At 34.1% G+C, this 23,110-nt stretch overlaps 2 protein-coding genes across 10 annotated transcripts in view; one reads left to right on the forward strand and one right to left on the reverse strand.

Moving 5' to 3' along the window:
* The first annotated feature begins 3,323 nt into the window (after positions 1 to 3,323).
* LOC123530229 (brachyurin-like) lies at positions 3,324 to 11,897 on the forward strand. Its single transcript, XM_045310983.2, has 6 exons — positions 3,324 to 3,475; positions 6,258 to 6,411; positions 8,057 to 8,150; positions 8,669 to 8,843; positions 9,973 to 10,118; positions 11,683 to 11,897. The coding sequence occupies exons 1-6, from the start codon at positions 3,427 to 3,429 to the stop codon at positions 11,842 to 11,844; spliced, it is 780 nt and encodes a 259-aa protein (XP_045166918.1). The 5' UTR covers positions 3,324 to 3,426; the 3' UTR covers positions 11,845 to 11,897.
* A 4,628-nt stretch (positions 11,898 to 16,525) lies between these two features.
* LOC123530246 (inner centromere protein-like) overlaps positions 16,526 to 23,110 on the reverse strand; it is a 31,367-nt gene continuing 24,782 nt past the window's right edge. For 2 of the 9 annotated variants that reach the window (XM_053522125.1, XM_053522122.1), the window contains one exon: positions 21,150 to 21,250. Coding sequence is in view for 3 of the 9 variants with exons in the window: in XM_053522124.1 (XP_053378099.1) it covers positions 21,125 to 21,250 (126 nt within the window). In the remaining 6 variants the exon portion in view is untranslated. Of the gene's footprint in view, positions 21,251 to 23,110 lie in introns of all 9 variants that reach the window. The other 7 variants (XM_053522124.1, XM_053522130.1, XM_053522123.1 and 4 more) reach the window with 7 other exon arrangements.

Below are 23,110 nucleotides of genomic sequence, written 5' to 3' on the forward strand. Positions count from 1 at the left end.
TATTCATATTTTTGTTGTTTTCTTTTAAAAAGCAAAAGTAATATTTAGGTTCTCTACTTGAGGAATAGGTAGAGCTACAGTATTTACACTTATCGGTGCAAATGTACCAACTGGAACAGTTTTTGTAAGCTAATATGGCAGTAAATGGATTAAGATTTGTTCACTGTGATGATCTGATATGCAATACATAAGGTTCATAACTCTATTTTGCTTTTTCACAAAGTTGTGTCCCTTTTTAGCTTGACTTTTCGAAGAAAATGTAGAGCTATTGCACTCATCCCAGTGTCGGCGTCACCATCGCCGTTAGTTAAAAGTTTTTGATAAAGTCAAATATCTGTTACAATCAAAGCTTTTGACTTGAAACTTAAAATAGTTATTTACTGTCGCAGTCTACACCAGGAGAAACAATCCCCATAACTCTGATTTGAATTTTGACAGATTTATGCCCCTCTTTAACTTAGAATTTTTTGGTGAAAGTTTTTGAAAAAGTCAAATATCTCTGTTACTATCAAAGCTTTTGACTTGAAACTTGAAATAGTTATTTACTATCACAGTCTTCACCAGGAGAAACAATCCCCGTAACTCTGACAACAGAAGAACTTTTAAATATCTTCTTCACACCATGAACCACTTAATGGATCATTACAAAATTTGCTTTAGTTATGCCCCTTTTCAATGAGGTTAGGGTATATTGCTGCTCATATGTTGTTCTGTCCTTATTTTGGTAAAGCTAACAGCTACAGCAAAATAGCTTGAATACCTCTTGACCTAGAACATTCAAACTTGGTAGCATGACTGGACTTTATGAAGTAGATGACCTTTAATGTTTTGGGGGTCAATAGGTCAAAAGTCAAGGTCACAGGGGCCTGAACCTTTAAACGATATATGCTCAAGAAATTAAGAACCACTTGACCTAGAACTTTCAGGGATTAAAGGTCAAATGTCAAGGCCATAGTGATCGCCGAACTGTAAATGGGACAACCCACCAAAGTGGTGTCATATGTGTTTTACAAACAACCCTTTGTGCTTTGGGTGAGGTACTTTGGTCGCTCTCCATCCGTCATCCGTCCACACTTTTCTCCTCTGAAAGTCCTAATCAAAATTGCACCAGACTTGGTCAGTAGCATCCTGTCATAGTCCTCTATGAAGTTTACTCAATGTTTCAACTTGAGCTAAAACTCTTTACAGAAATACATTCAAACAACTTCTCTTGAACTGCTGGATGGATGTTCATCAGACTGGATCTTGGGCATCATTATAAGGTCATCTCCCAAATTTGTTGAAATATGTGTGCTTGGCCCCTTTCAGGGGCTGCTACAGCTATAAATATAAATTCCTCTAAAGGACTTCTTATGAACTCCTTAATGGATCGTCATCAGATTCGATCTTTAGCATCATTATAAGGTCCTCTCCCAACTTTGTTTAAATGGATGCGTTTCGCGCCTTTCAGGAGCTGTAGGGCTACAAAAAGAAATTCCCCGAAAGGACGATGGAACTTCGTCAGATTTTCATTTTTAGCATCGTTATAATGTCATCTCACAAACTTGTTCAAATGGGAACACTAGAGCTAAAAATAAAATTGCTTCAGCTTCCTTTAGATTCTAGCAAGTTTATGAATCTTCACCAAACTTGGCCAATAGCATAATTGCAAGATCCGCTGCCAAACTTGTTCAGGGTTGCACTCAACCACCGTTTAGGGACCAGTAAAGCAAAATATAGCAATGCCTTTAAACATTTTTCTCATGAACCGCTGGATGCATCTTCATCAATTTTGGTCTGTAGATTCATTATAAGGTCCAAATTTTGTGTAAATGGAGGCATTTTTAGGTAAGGTAAAAATAGAACTATTATAAAGAGACCTTCCAAAATACTCTCAGCCTGCTCCAAATATCTGTATGTTTTTCCCACCTTAGAACCATATATAAAAACTACCAAAAACCGTTTTAAATGTGCAACATACGGAGTTCCGTTAGGGCCATTTCCCTTTCGTCCAGCTGGTGATCATAATACGATGCGCAGGCGCAAAAGATGCGATGTAGATTTTAAAGAAATCTGATAAAGTTTAAATGTCTAATTTGCTGTACTTAATTTCAGCAAGACTAAACAGTCTTTGAACAAGTCTAAACACTCTGTGGGAAATCATTTGCCTCAACACCTTGTCCATGTGACATGGACCATAAGTCTGTCGGTTTCGTGACAACATAATTACAATTATTACCAATCATTCTTGAAGTTCGTTTAAGATCAACAGCTCTCAAGTTATGTCTGTTACCTCAATTAGAGTCATCTAATTTATTTTATGATACAATAACAATGGTTTTAAAGTTGCCTATAAATATTGATATTTCGAAAGGAACACTTCAAAACTGGTCATTTGTTTAAATAATAAGGCAAAGTTTTTTATGTATTAGTTTCTCTTTTGTTAGCGAAAATCTCATCCAATTTCCATTTTTGTGTTTGCTTAAAATTTCATATTCTTTGAAGAATTTGAGAGCCAACAGAGAATATAAACGGTCAGATATTCGTTTGTTTCCGTATGGTTACGTTTAATCCGTAGGTGGTTTCGGTATTTTCCGGTTATTATGAAAACCAGTGTTCGTATGAGCTACTAATATGGGGTTGACGGATTAGCTCAGTGGTTTGCACGATGGCTTTCCAGTCCAGAGATCCGGGGTTCGATCAGGAATTTTCAGAAACGCTTTTCAGTGTTCCCTACCCAACAAAAGGTGTACTGGTCAGAAACAAATCCTTGCGTGTATCGGTGCTATACACCGGGCACGTTAAAGAACCAAGGGGTCTATTCAAAAAGAGCTATGGTCTGGTACCCGGATTCCTTTATATCTGAATATCTGTCTCTTCAACTAATCTGCACCTGTCAGACACTTGTACATACACACGTAGTGTGTATTTGTAAATAATAGCACTTAGTTACTTAAGCACAGTTTGTATAGAAAGGATGAACTACCTCTTCCGAGGGTGCCGCAAATTACCTGAACAATACAATACAATATAATTGGCCGAAGAATGTTGGAATAAAAGATAACCACACGAAATCGACCGGAAATTGCCGATTGACATTACAGGTCTATGTTTACGATGCAGAAACTCTGCCGGTGGTAATCATGGCTAGGTGATTCGGCATCACAAACGGTAGGATTTTTAAAGGTGTTTGCTAGTTTGGTACCACAATTATTTTTGGGATAGACGGAAAAACTATAATTATTTTGACGAACATATTGCATCAAACTTTTCAACAACTGCCAGTCTTCTGTTTTCTCACGTTAGAAGAGGGACCAGCAAACGTGTTTCTCATGTCAAAAAATACTTGACAGAAGGTAAGTGTCCAACTGCACAGTATAAAAAGAATGGCAAAACGAACATTGTTGTCATCTGCTAATCCAGATTACACTGACGGAAGAACTAAAAATGTTCGGAACAGTCATATTAGCGTTGTTGTCCTGTGGACTTGTGTCCGGTAAGTCTTTTTAAAAATATTATTACGGCTTTCTTTTCTTCTTTCTATGTTTATCAATTATTTGTCTTTTGTTTCTTCATTCTTTCGCTCTTCAACACAAATTTATTTTTTCTCATTACATTTTTTTACTGATCCGCTGAATTTGTTTATTTCACTTTTAGATTTAGTCTATGTTCTCACTTTTGTTAAATTCATATTTGATACATAATTTTGTTGAAACGGTGAAAGAAGTCGACATTCAATTTTAATTATCTAGATTTTGAAAGTAAACTATTTTATAAATGCCGCGGAAACAGATTCTCCGTGACAACATTTTACATATTTACGGTTTCTGTCAGATGAGAAGCAACGATCTAATTCCAGTAGCTTCAATACTTCTTTGGTTTTTATATAATATTCCTAAATCAAAATTAAAATAAAATGAACACGACCAAAAGTGCACATATAGGACTCTATTTTTTGAAACAAAATTGAGCCGTGCCACGAGAAAATCAGCATAGTGGGTTTGCGACCAGCATGGATCCAGACCAGCCTGCGCATCCGCGCAGTCTGGTCAGGATCTATGCTGTTCGCTAATGGTTTCTCTAATTGCAGTAGGCTTTAAAAGCGAACAGCATGGATCCTGACCAGACTGCGCGGATGCGCAGGCTGGTCTGGATCCATGCTGGTCGCACACCCACTATGTTGGTTTTCTCATGGCACGGCCCAATTTAAGTTCAAAGTAGTAAAAATGTTTAATTTATTAAATGATGTTTTTTCCGTGACGGGTCACATTTCTTCGACCATTGGTAAATACAAAAGCAATATTCAGTTTTCAGCTTTGGGTAGCTACGGCAACTGCATTTTAATACATTATCTAATTAAACAAAAATGATTTAATTAGACAATCGTAAGATATATTGCTTACTTGCGTGCATATTCTTTTATCTCTGTTTTTCGAAATGATTCAAAGGTTTAGTCAATATTTCCAAGTCTTCATATATTCTGTTATTGGTGTGTTCAAGATACCAAAAGGTCCACTGTATATAGCTGAATCTGTGTTAGAAATCTACATTTTACAGTCTTACATGTGTGTTTTTTTTCTCTAATTATCCAATTTCAAAGCTGAGGTGTATTTCTGTTGCGTTGACTACAAACGCAAGTTACATGTATATAATTCGATTTAATAGATGTTGAAACATTTCAATAATCCGAATCAAAAGGCCAAGTTTGAAAACAGCTTAAATTTAAAACATAATTATTTTCATTCTTGCAACCAAGATAGAAAACAAGGGATGTAATAAAACTTTTACAAACTTGCATTTCCAATGAATTATTGCTAAACGTGTCAATAAGATCTTTGAGGAATTTAAAAACATTATTCTCATGGCATATTTCATACATTCCTTGTGCAAGGTATTCTGGTATCAAGTTTTGCAAGAAAAATTCTGTCTTAGTTGAGGAACCAGGTTAAAAAAACTCTTACGTTTAAAGATACCTCAACTGAAAAACATAAGCAAGTGTAGATGATCAGTCGTAAAATTTAAAACTAACCCAAATGCCTTACCTAAATACAATACACTAACGCCTTGTCAGACAGTAATAAAAATTTATTCAAGAAAACGTTTCCTTATATATTAAGCGGTAATCTTTTTTTCTGGGCCTCACGTCTCGCGAATACTGCCTACGATGCTCGTATTCGGATTAGTTTCATTCGGATATACAGAGGTTTGGTCGACGGTGTTCGATAATTTTGAGAAACGCCTACTTTTGCCGATTATGATTTTAATAAAACATGTTTGATTTAATCGAAAATAATCGAGAAAGTTGACTTCAACAAGTATAACATTTAATTTTTTTGTGTGTAATTTTTACGCAGTGAGACTTTTTTATATGTTATGAACTATAACATGACTCGTCTCCGCGTGCCGGAGGTAGCCTGGGAATTCAGTCTGACAATTTCTAATCTTTTATTTACCTGCAAATTGATAATATCAGAAACTCGATGAATGCCAATTAACACTAATTAGCGCACATTAGTAGCATCTATAATGCATAAATATTAGGTATGATTTCTTCTGACAAAGCACACATATTATCAACGGCTTCCCAGGCTAGCCGGAGGTGGCACCGGTCACCCTCGAGTATCACAAAAGAAACCACCACATTGGATCAGATTTATGAGTATTAATAAATGAATAATCAAATATGTTTCATACAAATTACAAGCATGTTATAATTGTCAGATAGAATTTTCACTTGTTAATATTGTGGCTGTCGCAGTTTTTGTTATAGACATATATTATGCTAATTTCTTGTCGACTCCTATGTTTGGTAGTTTTTTCTTTAATAAATGTCAAGGGTTTGAATATTGATAAACATGGAAAAAAAGCTTAATTGAACCCATTTTTTTCTGGTTACCTTCTTTTATGGTCCTAGCTCAATAAGCTTACGTGCAGTAATGAAAATAGTGCTTTTGTAACTATCTAATCATGATTAACATCTATTTGGACAATTGTTTTATCTGTTTTTAACATAAAACTTTAAGCCTTAAGGAATCAGTTAACCAGCATCAACGTATACTCATTCCGTTTTGTAAATGTTTTTGAGAAATAGTTTGACATAATTATGTCAGGCTCCTTGGTCAGTCTGATCAGGGGAATTATGTCCGCTGTGTCAAAATTAATTTGAGGCGGAGGAAGGGAAGGAGGGATTCGGTTGTTTGTATCCTTATAAATCCTTATAATGATACTATAACATCTTTCAAATAAAAAGTCAATTAAAATATTATATGTATTTCCAGGGGATTTTATGTCGCGGATAATAAATGGACAAGCCACCGACACCACCGCACACCCCCATCAATTGTCACTTGAATATCAGGGCAACCATGTTTGTGGAGCATCCATAATTGGAACCAAGTGGGCAGTGACCGCTGCTCACTGCGTAGAATTTGCGTAAGTCATTTAGATGTTCCGTATGCATGCTTCTCTTGCCTTGTCGTCTGTTTAGCTCCCTTGGTATAGCACATTACTGTAGATCTAATCCGAGGACAAGACAAAATTTCATTTTGATAGTAGAAAAGTAGAAAAGTGTCGATTAGATAGTGTATAATCTATATTTGCTACAGTGGAACAGAACTTATATAACTTGTACAGAATCCAACAACACAATCTGGAAAGGTTACTGATTTACATGTGGCATTTAACCTTGACAAGCAAACAATATCCTATTATAGCAGGACAAACGTTGCTTCACTGTATAACACTTCTTTTCTTCTTGTGTTTCTGATTACATCTATGATGGCTATATGGTGCCTATAGTTTCAATTTTATATCAATGTTATTTGTAAAACTAATTAAACTAAAACATAAGTGAAAAACTAGAACAAACATATAAAACCAATGAAAATAAATTAAACAGTAAGACAATTTGATTTTTGTTATCAAAAGGAGAGAGTCGTTTATCAGTTAGGTGTGTATCCGTAACAAAGTTTTTAGGGAATGGTTTTCCCGCTTTCAAAGTTATAACTAACTTTCTGAAATCACATAGTGTTTAATTTATACCTTACAACATTTAAATTTCTGTACTGCATAAAATAGTTTCATTTGTGATGTTTTAGTCCAGCCCGGGGTTACAACACTGACGTTGACCGTTTAGATTATAATTTGATGGCACAATAATTATTCATAAGTGTACTTATAGCAAAGAGCAATTTTCATACATTTTCTGAGGAATGGATAACAGTCATTTGAAAACAAATTCTTCTAACTTACTCTCAGTTATGACGACAAGCATTTATTATTATATGGGCCTAAAAACTGATTTTCCACCCGTTTTGTTTCTTGCCATGATTTGCTAGAGGCATACATGGATTACTGAAGCGTTATAACTAAAAAAGGATTAGATATCAACTCAATTCATTTATTCGGCAGTTGGCATATACTGGTTTATAGATGCAATGTTATTGGTCATTTAACCTTTAGCCTGCTGCCGGCAAGTGATTTGCAGACCAAGATCAGCCTGCACATCCATGCAGGCTTAGATCATGGTCTTCAGTCAATTAGTTTTCAGTGAACAACCACGGGCTTCGAATAATAAGTGTTACTGCCCAAACTGAATGATGGACTAGTCCATTTCAGAAATTTAGCCGGATTGAGCTTAAATATGACACAAAAACCAAGACAATATTAACTTATCAAACATTTCACAAGTGTAATACATTACACATATATACATGAAATAGTTACATAAGATACTAAGTACACACAAACAGAAACATTTCCAATTTACTTACCGAATTACGTTTATAAAACATCAATCATATTAATTTTTGAATACTGCGAGTGATCTAGCATACATCAAAAATAGGCAGAATTCATACTTGATTTTCAGTGGACTTTGATAAAGTATCAACAGAATTAATGTGCTACAAATTCGCAGTCTTGAGTATATTAAGTAAAATTTCAAGATCAATTTACAAATACACGTTTTTAACAAATGTTTAGATTACTTATCCTTTCCCCACAGCCACTGCAACAGTCGATGTAATAAAATTCTTTCCATCTTACAGTCTTATGAAAGAAACTAATTTCTTTTCAGCAACTACAACGAAACACTGTTTGGGGTAGCGGTTAACAACGGAAAAAGAAGTGATCCAGACAGGGCTGTATATCCTATAAAGAAAATCACCCCTGTAAGTGTTGCTTTTAGCACGAAGTTCTCGTGGTAATTTATTTAGGTAATTTGATGGCAGCTCAATGAAAATAAGTCAGTATTGCATATTACAAATCATTTCTTCCCCGACTCCGGGACTGTTAGGAAAGCATTTCTTCTCCATCTCCAGACTTTAAACCATACATTTTCAGTACATTTTCGCGGATTCCTCGAAAAATGAATCAAAGCGAACAGAGGAGCTATCGTTCTTCAAAAGTTAGTTAGATAAGAATGGGAACTAAATGTGAATAAAAACATATAGTATCATTTTTCAAAAATAAATGTTCACATGTTGTTTACAGTGGTTTGTCACGATAAAATGAGCCTTCAATAGCTAGAGCATTTAGCTTCATGTTGTTGAGCTACACGAAATATGAATTCCCCTTAAAACAAAAATGTGAAAACAAAATTCAAAATATACTCTAAACAACTTAAGTTATTGTGACACTGAAAACACATATAATGATGCATGTATGTTTGTCTGTCTGTCTATTCTAGCATGGAAGCTATACTGGCACTGCTGGATTTCTTGAAGCCGCGTATGCAAACGACATAGCGTTGCTAGAACTCTTTGAAGAAATTACATCCTGGGCCGACAAAGCTATCGAGTTGTCCACAGACATTTTGGACAATAAAAATTGTACCATCACCGGCTGGGGCCTAGACTCAACAGGTAAAATTATTTATAAAAGTGTGTTTTGTTTGAAAGGTAAACAAGTGTATCAAAATCATAGTTTTTCAATCAAGTAAAATACTGATCATGTTGACATAATTTGAGTACAATTTTAGATCTTCTTATGTTATTATGTTTTGTTGTTTTTTTTGTTTGTTTTTTTGTTGTTTTTTTTTAATTATTTGGCACAAGTGTACATGACATGTTACCCTAAATTCAGTAAAACTTTCTAAAGAAAACAGATTTTACAAAATTCAGCAATGTGTTGTTTCTATGTAATAAAATTTCCAACCTCTGTGCTATAAAGAAAAGGGCTAGCTTTTTGTTGTTGTTAAGCAGATGCGTTTGAAGAGAACGACAGCGCGCCAATACGGCAAAAACCGTAACTTATTTGTGGATTTGGTGTGTTGTCGTGTTATCGCTCTTCAAACGAAACGAAATGCGGACAGAAATCAGCCGCCACATAAATGTATTTTCGGCGTTTTTTGTTATTGCCCATGCAATGCTTTACGTTCTTTTAATGCTCAGCCAAGCGCATACTATATATTTTGTTGCTGTTGTTGTTCATAAATAAATCTCGCCACCATGCTAGAATGAAACGACAGAATTTCAGCAAACATTCATTTATGTACATTGTACTCTGCTATAAACGTCTGGATATAAACACTAAATATTTAGTTTTATTTAAAAGAGGTATCAAAACATTTACTTGAATTACAATTTAAAATATTTCAACAAATAATAAACGCGTGTGGCTAAAGAAAATTAACAGTTTATTGGTATTTTTCTATATACACTACTGTGCATACACTATATATACACCTTGTTGTTTGAAAGTTATTATCGAGGACTACTATGTAACTATACATTAACTGTATATTAAAGAAAGGCCTTTGGACCATAAATATTCATCCTATATAATGTTAAAAGAATTGATCTATATTGTACCAGTATTTTTCTTAGAAATAAATCGCTGTATTTCGAGTATGAGATATCTGGTGGTGCTTAAGATGTTCATAAGGCTTTAACCAAAAGAATACAGCATTGACTTTTAAGAATGCGGAAGAAGGAGAAAGCGAAACTAAATGTTAGATGTGTAGTAATATCTTGTATTCCATAATATCAACAGATACATCCCCGGATGTTCTTCAAGAAACCACGGGTACAATTCTGACCGAATCGGGATGTGTGAGCAAGTGGAACACAATATTACAACCAGCGTACTCGCACCAGTACCATGTCTGTATTGACGATCCTAATACTGGCTCCTGCAATGTGAGTAAAAAAAACTTGTTTTTGTGCAAGAGTTTTTTTTTAATTATATAAGGTAAATACTTTTTATAAAGTGTATATGAACAACATTTTAGGTCATTTATTCGAGGAATAAGTCAGAAATTATAAAAAAAAAATGTTTTCCTCATAAATGAAGGTACACTCGTTTTGTGAATAAAGAAGAAAATTTGGTGTGAATTTCTCAAAAAAGTATATTTACTGTTCAAACATTTCTTTTATCCAATGAGTATTGGGATTGTTTCAAATTGCTGACACTCTTAGTTTTGTATAACACACATGTACTTGAAAACTGATCAGTGTAATCATTCAGTGTTCAATTAATAGTCCGATTAATTCGTAACAGAAAATGCTACAATATTTCACAAAATGGGAAAAGCACAAAATTTAGCACAGGTACATAAGACCAAAACAATATGAGTCAAGATGGCCGACACGGCGGTCATTTAAAAAAAAATGGCAACCAAAACTCAATTTCACTAAATGAGATATTAATGATAGATAGGTCCCTTTTGTTACATTACGTGCACCTTAATATATGAACGTATATGGCTGACTGGTGTCAAAATAAAAGGACATACCGTAAGGGACCGACCATTTGATATCCTGGGATAGGGGAGGAGGGCTGGAATTTTGAATTTTGATTTCCTTGAAAAAAAATATTCTGGCTTCAACATAATGAAAAAAAAAAAAAAAGATCTGACTTCCAAAATAACTGCTTTTGAATTGCTTTTATATTTAAAATTCTATATTTATGCATGTGCATAACATTCTTCCATTGTTATGAAACTGCCAAAGAGTGGCAAGATTGATTGAAAGTATTAAAGCTGTAAGGTGTAGTTTCAGTGTACCTTTACTGTATACATAGGCGCAATAGCAGGGGGTAGAGGTGGGGAGCATCACCTTTTGACTGTATAAATGTTTCCTTCTTATAGATAAGTTTATCCTAAACGTTCACTAGAATACTGCATTCGACTTTTGAAACACTCATCATTGATACCACTTCCTACAAGGGTCTAGCACCTTGATAAAAATTCCTACTCATAATATATTTTTCTCAAGGATAATTGGACATAATACAACTTAAACCTAGAGTTACCGACCGCCATATTTTCTTCTTAGAATTCAGGATTTGATATGCATAAATTTCAAAACTTGAGTGGGGGACCAATACAGAAAGGTTGGAACGCTTCTTAATAATAATATGATCATTTTATTCACTGACAAAACATGAAATAACAATATATTTGTATTTTTAACTCCTTGTAATGAAAACAAATACAAATTTCTCTTCTGATTAAATAACATTTTTTTCTTCATTTTTGCTCGATTTAGGAAGAAAGCATGTTTTTTTTTATCTGTCGGGTCGTTTTTTTTTTATCCCAGATCCAAAATTCGTGTCTTTGAATATATCACTTGCCAGATACTCTATAACCTGAATAAGTGAGAGAGAAAAGTATGAACATTTGTGGTTGCTGATTGAATGTTTATGTCAGTTTAACGAGAACCAATACATTATACTTCTAAAAATCTACATTGATTCTTAAAGGGTGACAGTGGCGGTCCCATGGTGTGTGACGGCAAGCTCGCAGGGGTGACGTCATGGGGTGCAAGCGGATGCGACACAACAAAGCCAAGTGTTTATGTGCGAGTGCCGAACTATGTCACTTGGATTCAGGGCTACACGAATCCGACACCTACGTTTCTTTGACTTTCTTGAAATGTCTGTCAGACTGTCTCTCAAATAAAATTTGAGACATTTAAGTCCGTTTGATTTCTTTCTATATTATTTGAATTTTCTCATGTCATAAAGATGACACAATTAAAGGCAGTGAGCCCGTAATGACAATCTGCAAATCTCGGCACGCGAATGTGCTGTATGTACGTCCGAAAAATGCCGAATCGCTTAAACGATAATACGTAATTACACGGAAATTGCCGAGTGGCATCACGGGTCAATCACCTTAAGTCATATGCGGTTCCAACATTTGACGGGTTAAGTAATATGACGACTTTGCAGCACGGACAAGCTCATACGGTGACTTTCCAGCACGAATAAAGTCATATGGTAACCTCCAGCTTCTTACAGTTCAAGTAGAACACGGGTCTCCCTGCTCTAGAACCACTGTTACAACAAATGGAATCCTTATGTCCCAAAGCTATAAACATTATTGATATATAAAACAATGTAAGATATGTGGAAAAACTGCTGATTTTCAGAACTGTCCGTTACAGCGTGCTAAATATAAATTGAGAGACTGAGTTTTAATAAATAATCAACTTTAGTCATTTTTTTTTTATAGATTAAACAATATACAGAGATCTTAAAGGTTATGGTAGCCCTTATCGCCTGTCAGTATGACAAGGCTTGCTCGATTTTAGTATCATAAATGACGTAAATCGGAAGAAAAGGCTTCAGATTAATCAAAATAAATTGAAGAGATTGGAGCATATGGGTCTCAGATCAATAAAAGACACTTAAAAACGCAGAACTGGCCGCCGCCTTCTTAAACAGGGAAATAGATTGAACTGTGTCATTTCATTTATTTTTGCTCAGCTGAGCGTTGCTCAAGGTGGATTTTGTGATCCCCCTATAGCTATCGTGCATCGACATGCGTCATAAGCATTTTTTTCTGTTAACATTATAGCTTGTCACAATGTTTGTGTAATCTTAATGTGACTTTGTCAGAATGGTAACCATAATACAAGTTTGATACTGGGTCATATGGGGTAAAAAACTAGGTCACCATGACAAGTAATTGAAAACTATGCCGGTTCAAGGTCAACGTCGTACAATCAGATTAAAGGTAAAGTGAGGCTCACTGGAGTCACGACCACGCTCTGTATACCAGCGAACAGTATTCCTTCATCGTCATCTTCAGTAATCGCCTCACTCTAGAAGAGTATACTCATTCATACATTCCTCTTGAAGATTTTTCAAATGATTTAAACCAACAGTACATTTTTTTCTCACCTTGTCCACTTCATACCTTTTTCATGTCAAATAGCTTAAAAAAAAGCATATTTAGACGACATCCAGGAATGTCGATTCATGCTTAGTGCCGGACGGCTGAGATCAAAGGTCAAAAGGGTAGCATTTCAAGTGGTTATTTTTCTACCACATGGTCAGAGATTACCTATGCACCAATTTAAAAAAGTACATTTGTAAGGAACTTACTGGGAATAAAATCATCGTATACTCTGGGAAAAATGTAAGGTTTAGTCCGTTCTGATTGGCCAGTAATGTAAACAAACCAAAGAAGTGATGAACCTATTTAGTGCAATTAGAGTTTTGACAATACTGACATAGTTTGGGTATTGAAAGAAAGTTTAATTAATGGAACGGTTAATTTTCAGTTTATTTTGGTGGAACTAGGGAAGTTCTTAATAAAACGTGATTAGATATACAAAATGTACATGTTTCAATTAATGGGAGGCCGTAAACGCCATTATGTTATAATGGAAATCCGAAGCTATGGGAAAACAAGAGATCACCGAGTGATCTTGGCGCCCACCAATGTGCCATTTTTGAGTGTTCCAAATTTCAAGACTTATTGACTAGCTCAAGGTCAAATTTCATTTCCGTACACAACAATGTGCATATAGTCCATGCATGTGGTCCAAATTTACAAGCTGTAGCTTGAGAAATGTGAAAGTAGGTCACTAGATCAATTTCAAGGACAAAGTTCTTTGTGCACAAAAATATGCATGTGCATCAAGTTTGAAGGCTGTAGTTTGAGAAATCTGAAAGAAGGTCACTAGCTCAATCTTAAGGTCAAAGATTATTTCAATACACAAAACTATGCAAGTGGTCCAAATTTAAAGCCTGTAGCTTGAGAAATGTACAAGTAGGTCACTAGGTCAAAATCAAGGTCAAACTTCATTTCAGAACACAAATCTATGCATGTGGTCCAAATTTGAAGCCTGTACCTTCAAAAATGTAAAAGTAGGTCACTAGGTCAATGTCAAGGTCAAAATTTGTGTCAGTACACAATCCTATGCATGTGGTCTAAATTTGAAGCCTGTAGCTACAGAAATGTGAAAGTAGGTCACTAGGTCAATCTTAAGGTCAAAGTTCATTTCAGTACACAAAACTATGCATGTGGTCCAAATTTGAAGCCTGTAGCTTAAGAAGTGTGGAAGTAGGTCACTAGGTCAAAGTCAAAGTCAAATTTCATTTCGGAACACAGAACAATGCATGTGGTCCAAATTTGAAGCCTGTACCTTCAAAAATGTGAAAGTAGGTCACTAGGTCAAAGTTTGTTTCGGTACTCAAAACTATGCACGTGGTCCAAATTTGAAGGCTGTAGCTTGAGAAATGTGAAAGTAGGTCACTAGGTCAAAATCAAGGTCAAATTTCATTTCAGAACACGGAACTATGCATGTGGTCCAAATTTGAAGCTTGTACCTTCAAAGATGTGAAAGTAGGTCACTAGGTCAATGTCAAGGTTAAAGTTTTTTCAGTGCACAAAACTATGCATGTGGTTCAAATTTGAAGGCTGTAGCTACAGAAATGTGAAAGTAGGTCACTAGGTCAAAATCAAGGTCAACTCATGTCAAGGTTCATCTTGCCACTCACAACCATACATGTGGTCCAAATTTGAATGTTGTAGGTTATTGACAAGAAGATTTTCGAAGTTTTTCCCTATATAAGTCTATATGAACCATGTGACCCCCAGGGCGGGGCCGTATTTGACCCTACGGGGATAATTTGAATAAACTTGGTAGAGAACCACTAGATGATGCTACATTACAAATGCCAAAGCCCTAGGCTTTGTGGTTTGGACAAGAAGATTTTCAAAGTTTTTCCCTATATAAGTCTATGTAAACCATGTGACCCCTGGGGCGGGGCCATATTTGACCCTAGGGGGATAATTTGAATAATCTTAGTAGAAGACCACTAGATGATGTCACATACAAAATATCAAAGCCCTAGGCCCTGTGGTTTTGAACAAGAGGTTTTTCAAAGTTTTTCCCTATGTAAGTCTATATAAACCATGTGACCCCCGGGGCGGGGCCATATTAGACCCCAAGGAAATAATTTGAATCATCTTGGTAGAGGACCACTAGATGATGCTTCAAACCAAATATCAAAGCCCTAGGCTCTGTGGTTTTGGACAAGAAGGTTTTCAAAGTTTTTCCCTATATAAATCTATGTAAATTATAGAAATAAACAAAGGGCCATAACTCACTAAAAAATTGTTGAACCAGTCTGATTTTCAGGGGGACACAACTAGGGTACCAATACATCATTCTGACAAAGTTTGGTCAAAATCCCCCTGGTAGTTTCTGAGGAGATGCGATAACCAGAAATTGTTAACGGACGGAAGGACGGACGGAAGGACGACGGACCACGGACGCAGAGTGATTTGAATAGCCCACCATCTGATGATGGTGGGCTAACAAGTGGTGGTATCCAGTCATATACAATTTGCTGAACTTTGAATACCTACCAGTAGTGTTTGTTGGGTTTTAGAGTCACACCGACACAATTTAGGTCATATGGCCACTTTTACGGCTTTTGATACTGGAAGAATACCCCATGTGCCCCTCCGAGTCATCAAGCATTGGAAGGTAGAACCACCATCCTTCCACATACACATACATGAAGAATTCCATGTAGAACTACATCCCAAGCGAGGTTTTGAACTTACATCAGTGAATGACAAGTGTTTTGAAGTCAACGATATTAACCACTTGACAACAGCAGTCCCTCCTACTAGTAGAGGCTGCATCAAGTCAAATCCGACTCAATTAGTCGGTTGAACAAAAATACCTCTTGTTACAATTTTAAAATCCAAGGAAAGGATATTTCAACCAAATTTGGTAAATACCCAAAGTTGTTCAAAAGAAAACTATCATAGTTACTATGTTAGATGGAAAGTCATTATTAACCATAGCGATTCCGTCACTGGTCCCTTCGAGAGAGGACCATCATTTGTGAAAAATTTAATTCCACTAGAGGATGACAATGTCACAAAGTATTTTTGAAAGGGAATGTTCTGACCCAAGTGATATAAAAACATAGCGAATGCCATGTTGTCTGTATATATATGTACTAGTTCCAGTGAGATACCGGTCTCCAAAGGCTTACCATGTAATCTCCTCGACTGCATAATGACAGTGCTAGCAAAGAAACAGCTGATCAAATGGTGGCGTTGAAACTGATCTAAAATTCTTCTTTTTTTTAATCCTAGATTATGCAGGATACAATGAAGTGGCTATTACATATCTAGCAGATTACTGGAAAAAGGGTTAACCTTTTGATTGTTGATGGCATGGAGAATGAATGGCATTTTAAAGTCACTGTAATGTTATTACTGCATTTTCATGTTAGTAAACACAGTTACATGTACCACCTAACATACTGACTGAAAGAAAATGTAAAAAAGTTGTAAAAGTTCAACAGTTTAATTATGTCAAAAGGACGTCCCTATAAAGTACTAATAGGGTTTCTTACACAAGATAAGACTATACACTAATATCACAGCATATAAGCTCTATCATATCACAGATGATCCCAGAATGCTCACTGACAAATACATATCCCAGCATGCTCTTATCCCAGAATGCTCTTCGACAAATTCATATCCCAGAATACATTCAGACTGACAAATACATATCCCAGAATGCTCTTATAAAAAATGCATATCCCAGAATGCTATCAGACTAAAACAGAATAATTCTCTCAGTATGAAAAAATACATAACTCAGAATATCTCTGAGAAACTGATATCCCAGAATGCTCTCTGACAAATATATATCCAAGAATGCATTCAGACTGACAAATATACATATCCCAGAATGCTCTCTGACAAATACATATCCCAGAGTGAATTCTGACAAATTCATATCCAAGAATGTATTCAGACTGACAAATACAAATCTAAGAATGCTCTCTGTTAAATACATATACCAGAATGCTCTCTGTTAAATATCAGAATGCTTTCTGTAATATACATATATCAGAATGCTCTCTGTTAAATATCAGAATGCTCTCTGTAATATATATATATATATCAGAATGCTCTCAGTTAAATATCAGAATGCTCTCTGTTAAATATCAGAATGCTCTTTGTTAAATACATATATCAGAATGCTCTCTGTTAAATATCAGAATGCTCTCTGTTATATACATATATCAGAATGCTCTCCGACACTTAATTGCAGTCAGTATCATTGCATGCAACTTAAACAAATACACAAGAAAATATTAATATACTTATTGAAATGAAGGTGACGTATAACACTAAAAGAAATTCTATTTGCTAGAGTGAACCTGTATGTTTTTGGAAATATAGTGTTATGCACCACATTAAGAGCTTTAATGAAAAATTCTCCCTTTGCCGCTATTTTCCTTGATTTGATATAAATACTGATTCTAAACAAGAATAAGACTAGTGAAACATCAACAAATGTGAAATGCTTGTATCAAACAGTACATTGATGTTTGATTGAAGACCTTTAAAGTAAAGCAAATCTGAAACTCCAATATCCTTAAATCTCACTGAATGATTTCATGATAACAAAATGAGACCTAATTTATTGATGATAAAAACACTTTTTTCACACTTTACTTAATAAGCATCTATGCAATTAACAAAATGACCAGGGTGATATGTGATGAGAAAATGGTCAGCCATGATTCTGTTGATAATTATATCAATCTTTGGTTTGGTTATTATATATATGTATATATCTTTTTTATTCATACAGTTCAAAAATTGGATAATAAAAAATATCAAAAGAACAATATTCATGAAATCAAATACTGCAAACATATATATACCATAATATTTATTTTTTAATATCATGAATTTTAAACATAACATGGCAAGAAAACACAAGAGTTTAAATTAATTGTTGGGAGCATTTAGAATTAATTTTCTGGAAAGAAATTATTTTCTGAAAATAACATTATGGTCTTAAAAAAAAGAAATCTAAAAAATTCTGACAAAGTTTCTGAAAAACATTTTTACATTCTCACAATGCAATATGCAAATGAGTTTCCTTTGACCCTTATCATACTGGACATGACTGATTCTGCCTTTGCAACCAGTGTAGATCATGATCAGCTTGCACATTTGTGTAGTCTGATCAAGATTTACACAGTTTGCCATTCAGTCAGTATTGTTTTGGTATGCATCTCTTGTTATAGTTAATGGTACTGTCCAAACTGAAAGACGGAAAAGTTCATTATAGAAATTTAGCAGGGTAAGGGCTAAAAGTTGATTTTCCTGCATGTATCTCAATAAATAGAGTCTAACAGAAATGTGACATTTTTAGCGGATCTCATATACGACATTTTCATTTGGCATGCAGCTTGTGTAATTTGTTCAATTTGAAAAAAAATAAAGTATCCAATAAAATAGCACTTGTATAGATGATACCTACAATGGTTATTTTTAACAAATACTGCACACACTTTGTACATTATTTTCAAGCCTCTAAGTGTGATAGGTGACCTATCATCCTTGCATTAAAAATGCAAAGTCTTGCATTACAGTTTATAAATATGTAAAATCGTAGCTGTTTAAAACATGAAATAAATTTCTAGTTTCAAAATATATATTTTACCATATAGGTTCAGTTATATTTCCTTAACGCTAATAGACTAATAAATGTATGTTCTGTTCTGTTCTGTTCTGTTCTTAATCAAGACAAAATATTACAAATTAGCAAACAATCAGAATTTCTAAAACGTTAACTTTATGGACTATTGTGACATCAGTTCTCACATTTTTCAAGCTAGCGGACCTGTAATGACACTTAGTAAATTCTATGTAACCTTCAATTTTTAATTCCTTATTCTTCAGCTGTTCCAGTTAGCTCAAGCACATGGCTTTCTGTACCATCACGAAAATACTGAAATCACATATGGCCAATACAAAAATTGCTGACCACATTTTCAGGACTGAAGTCCTCTACCTTAAGGGTATTTTCCACTTTTCCTTGTATAATAAACATGCATTATAAAGAGTATTATAACATTTGTTAGTGATTGTCTTTTCACTAAATAAAAAAAAATCACAGTTTTAATGTAACAATACATTATGTCGATATGACTAGAACTGAGAAAATTAGCAAAATGATCACCTAAGATCTCAAAATTATTCTTTGCAATATCAAGCCATTCTACAATCTCGCTACAAGCATAATCTTAAAAATGTAAATTGTCACCTCAATGAAAGAGTGATATGAAAATAGAAAAACAAGATTTTTGGGTTGTAAATAGCAACTATTCTACATAAACACATCACACCTTTGACAAAACATTTTAGACTTGATAATATTTGCAATAATTCAAATCTCATTAATTATTGTGAACAGTGCAACTTGAAAATATAAAACCATTGTCACAGCGAAACATCTATCAGCCTTCTCTTTTAAGGTAGTGGTCAGTAAGGACATTTGGCATTTCTGCTCGATTAGCTGTTTTCCATAAGCCTTTTTGGCATTTTCTTCTACATAAGCCTTTTTGGCATTTCTTCTCCATCAGACTTTTGGCATTTCTTCTGCAGAAGCCTTCTTGGCATTTTTTCTACATAATGGCCTTTCTTCTCTTTAAGCCTTTTTGGCATTTCTTCTCCACAAACCTTTTTGGCATTTTCTACTGGTACAATAAAGGTCGACGGATGCCAAAGCAGGATACAAGAATGCATAATCACACAGATATTGTTGGCTGTCCTTTTTGCAACCACTACCTTAAAAGATAGTAGGCTCTGAAGTGCAAACTCTTAAATGCAAACAACATGCTTGACTGTCAAATGACGAAAAAATCCACATTTGGTTTACACAATCTATGATATAATGGTAGAATTTAATAGAATTAAATGCCTTGACAGACTTGACCCCATTACATTAAGTCAGACATATCATACACTTAAACATAATACCCTGATACATCAGCAGCCATTTTAATATTAATTATAAATGTATATCCTACTTCTAATCTATTTAATAATAAATAACTGACCAACTGTTTTCAACTCTCTTTACCATTAGTATACATTAAGAGGTTCAAAACAGTTCCAATACAAGTTCAACTATGAAACCACAGAAGTTCTCTGGTATGTGAGAATACTATAATTGTTTGATCTTTCATCCTAGTTTATCTGTGAAATCATTTCATTTTCTTGGTATGAAATATGATGGTTTTGCCTAAAATGACTATTTTGTAGCATTATAAATTCCTGGATTTCCACTTATGAATATCTTCGGAAATTTTGCTTGGACTTAATTTCATTTGATGAAAATTAGTCTCCAATGACTCATGAGTATTTGTGATTAGACAGTATTTAAAGGAATAATCAACATAGAGTTTTGCTATCAAATACAGCATACCCTAACAACACCCATTACCCTATTACTATGTAAAAAAAAGATAATCTTTGTAAATCTATTGAATTTCACTATCATTTAATGACGCATTTTTTCTGTTTTTCTATATCCCCTAAACATCGCAAAAATGAATTTACAAAATACTCGTGACCATTATGGAAATGTGAGTAGCGGTACTTATTCATAAACTAACAGGTAAAGCATTGACAAAATACAAATTTTCATGATATCAGAACAGTATAATGTATAAGATAAGATACTACACAAAGTCATATTATATTGATATGTTATATTACCAAGAAATTCCAAACTGTTCCTTACTGATCAAACAATGTCTTACTTTTGTTAAATGATTGTCAAAAATGTTAAATTATTTTCAAAAGTATTAATTGAACAAACAATTCTTTAAAAAAAAACCCATAATATTATCTAAACCAATGAAAGACAACTTTTTTTGTTGGATTACATGTTAAAATTTAGCTTAAGATTTATGATTATATAATAATAATAACAACACAACCACGTTCTTGTTGAGGTAAAAAGTCAGGAAAATTGTCAAAATATCATCAAAAATATTTTTTCTGTCTAAATTATATCTTTTCAATAAATATACAGTAAATGAAAGAATTATCCATAAGTGTAAATTATCATCAGGTTGGTGCGGCAGATTTGTCGTATTGCTCGACGGGGAACATTTTGCGTGGCATGTAAACATTTTTCGTGACAGGATGCAAGCGGCTACGTTCATCAGCAGTCTGGGGATTCACACGTCCTACCTGAAATATAGGAAAGAAAAATTTGCATCCAATTTCTTTACTTGTAATTATCCACCATTATTCATCTTTTATATACAGCTGAAACTCAGTATCTTGAATTCAAAGAAATCAAGCATTTTAGGTAGAATTTTTACTTAAAATGATATTTTGTGAAAGAGTTTTCCAAACGGTATTTGAAAATATCTTCAAGACAGCCAGAGTTTTGATATAAACGAGTCTGAGATACTGAGTTTCAACTTTTTTTAAACACTCTAACACTCTTGTAATGCAAGTACAGCTTATAAAAGTTTTTACTGGAGGCCTTGACAAGTGTCTATATAAAATTCATACAAATTCGGCAGTCTTAATTTAGGTAGCAGATAATGGTAACATATGGAAATTCAAACTGATATAGGAAAAAAAGATGAATTATTTATATCAATGAACATTTGAAAAAAATAGGCTTTAGTCCCCCACATTATTAAAAAGTTTTAAAATGAGATCAGAAAAAAGAAACACTAAGAAACTGTATTTATACACAGTTCTCAATTTTAATCAATTTAAAGTATACATTCATGCTGATCTTTAACACAAGATGGCTTTCACTGAAGAAATAATTATATCAAACAAATTACTTAAAATTAATTGAAGGCTGAAAAGTTGGGCCTCTACAGCAACAAAAACCTCCCATAGCAATACATTAATCATGGACATCACAAACACCAGACAAATTCAAACACTATTCACTTATTCTCAAATTATTATATTACCCTCTTTGGAAAATAAGTGTACTCAAAATAATTTCAATAACTTACACCTGAAATAAAAGATGAAAAACTGATTTATTAGCTAAATTCTGCTCTTGACAGAGATCTTACTGTAAAGGGAGACAATTGTGTAGTATATTTCAGCAAGACAGAAAAAATCATCACATTCATATTTTCATTTTACTCAATTCCATATCAAACTGTATTTATGTAATTCTTTTTTATCTTATTCTGCCTTCTTTTTTACTGTAAGTGTCACATGAAAAAAGAAATACCTGGTTGAACTTCTAGGAAATACCAATCTTTTACCCATATGCTTTTACCACATACAATTATATAATAAAAGTTCCAACAGTAAAATAAATCAAAGTTTTGATTTTACTGGTCAACAAAATTAATTCATAATTATTACATTCTGTTTTACCTGGCTACCATGCAAACATTCTGTTATTGTTAACATTCAAAGCTACATTCAGTGGTTATATTCAAGTAAAAAAGCATTAGTTGCTGTATACAACATAATAATATGCAGAAAACAAAATCTACAAACAGCCCTATGAAACACTTAATAATATTAACTAAAATTCCATATTGTAAACTGGCATGTATTTCTCATGCCTAGGTAAAATTTGTTTCCAAGGTAAATTTCATTGCCCTATTGCACAATCCAATCATAAATAACACAGCCAATGTGACCTTAATGTTTGATCCAATGACCTCAAAATCTAGAGAGACCATCCAATGCCAATGTGCAATATGCGTCAAAAGACTGTGCTTGACCAATTTCAATTAAGCCAATTTACAATGTAGAACCATTTAAAACACGAAATGAACAACAAATATGTTTTTCTTAAACAAAATAAGAACACAACTCCATGACTTCTTTACTTTTACATGCAACCATGCCTACAGAATTAACTGAAACAAACAGAATTTAGCTTTTGCTGTGTGTGAATTGCAAGCATATCTACATGATTGTGCATTAAATCATTACATTATACAACAAGTGAATGAAGTATTGCCATGCAATACAAAGTCCCCTACTGGAAGGCACCTAATTTTTTCTACTGCAGTATAACATAATGAACTGATATCTGTCAATGATGTATAAACA

This window comes from Mercenaria mercenaria, chromosome 13 (assembly GCF_021730395.1).
Source record: "Mercenaria mercenaria strain notata chromosome 13, MADL_Memer_1, whole genome shotgun sequence".
In the NCBI taxonomy this organism is placed as follows: domain Eukaryota; kingdom Metazoa; phylum Mollusca; class Bivalvia; order Venerida; family Veneridae; genus Mercenaria; species Mercenaria mercenaria.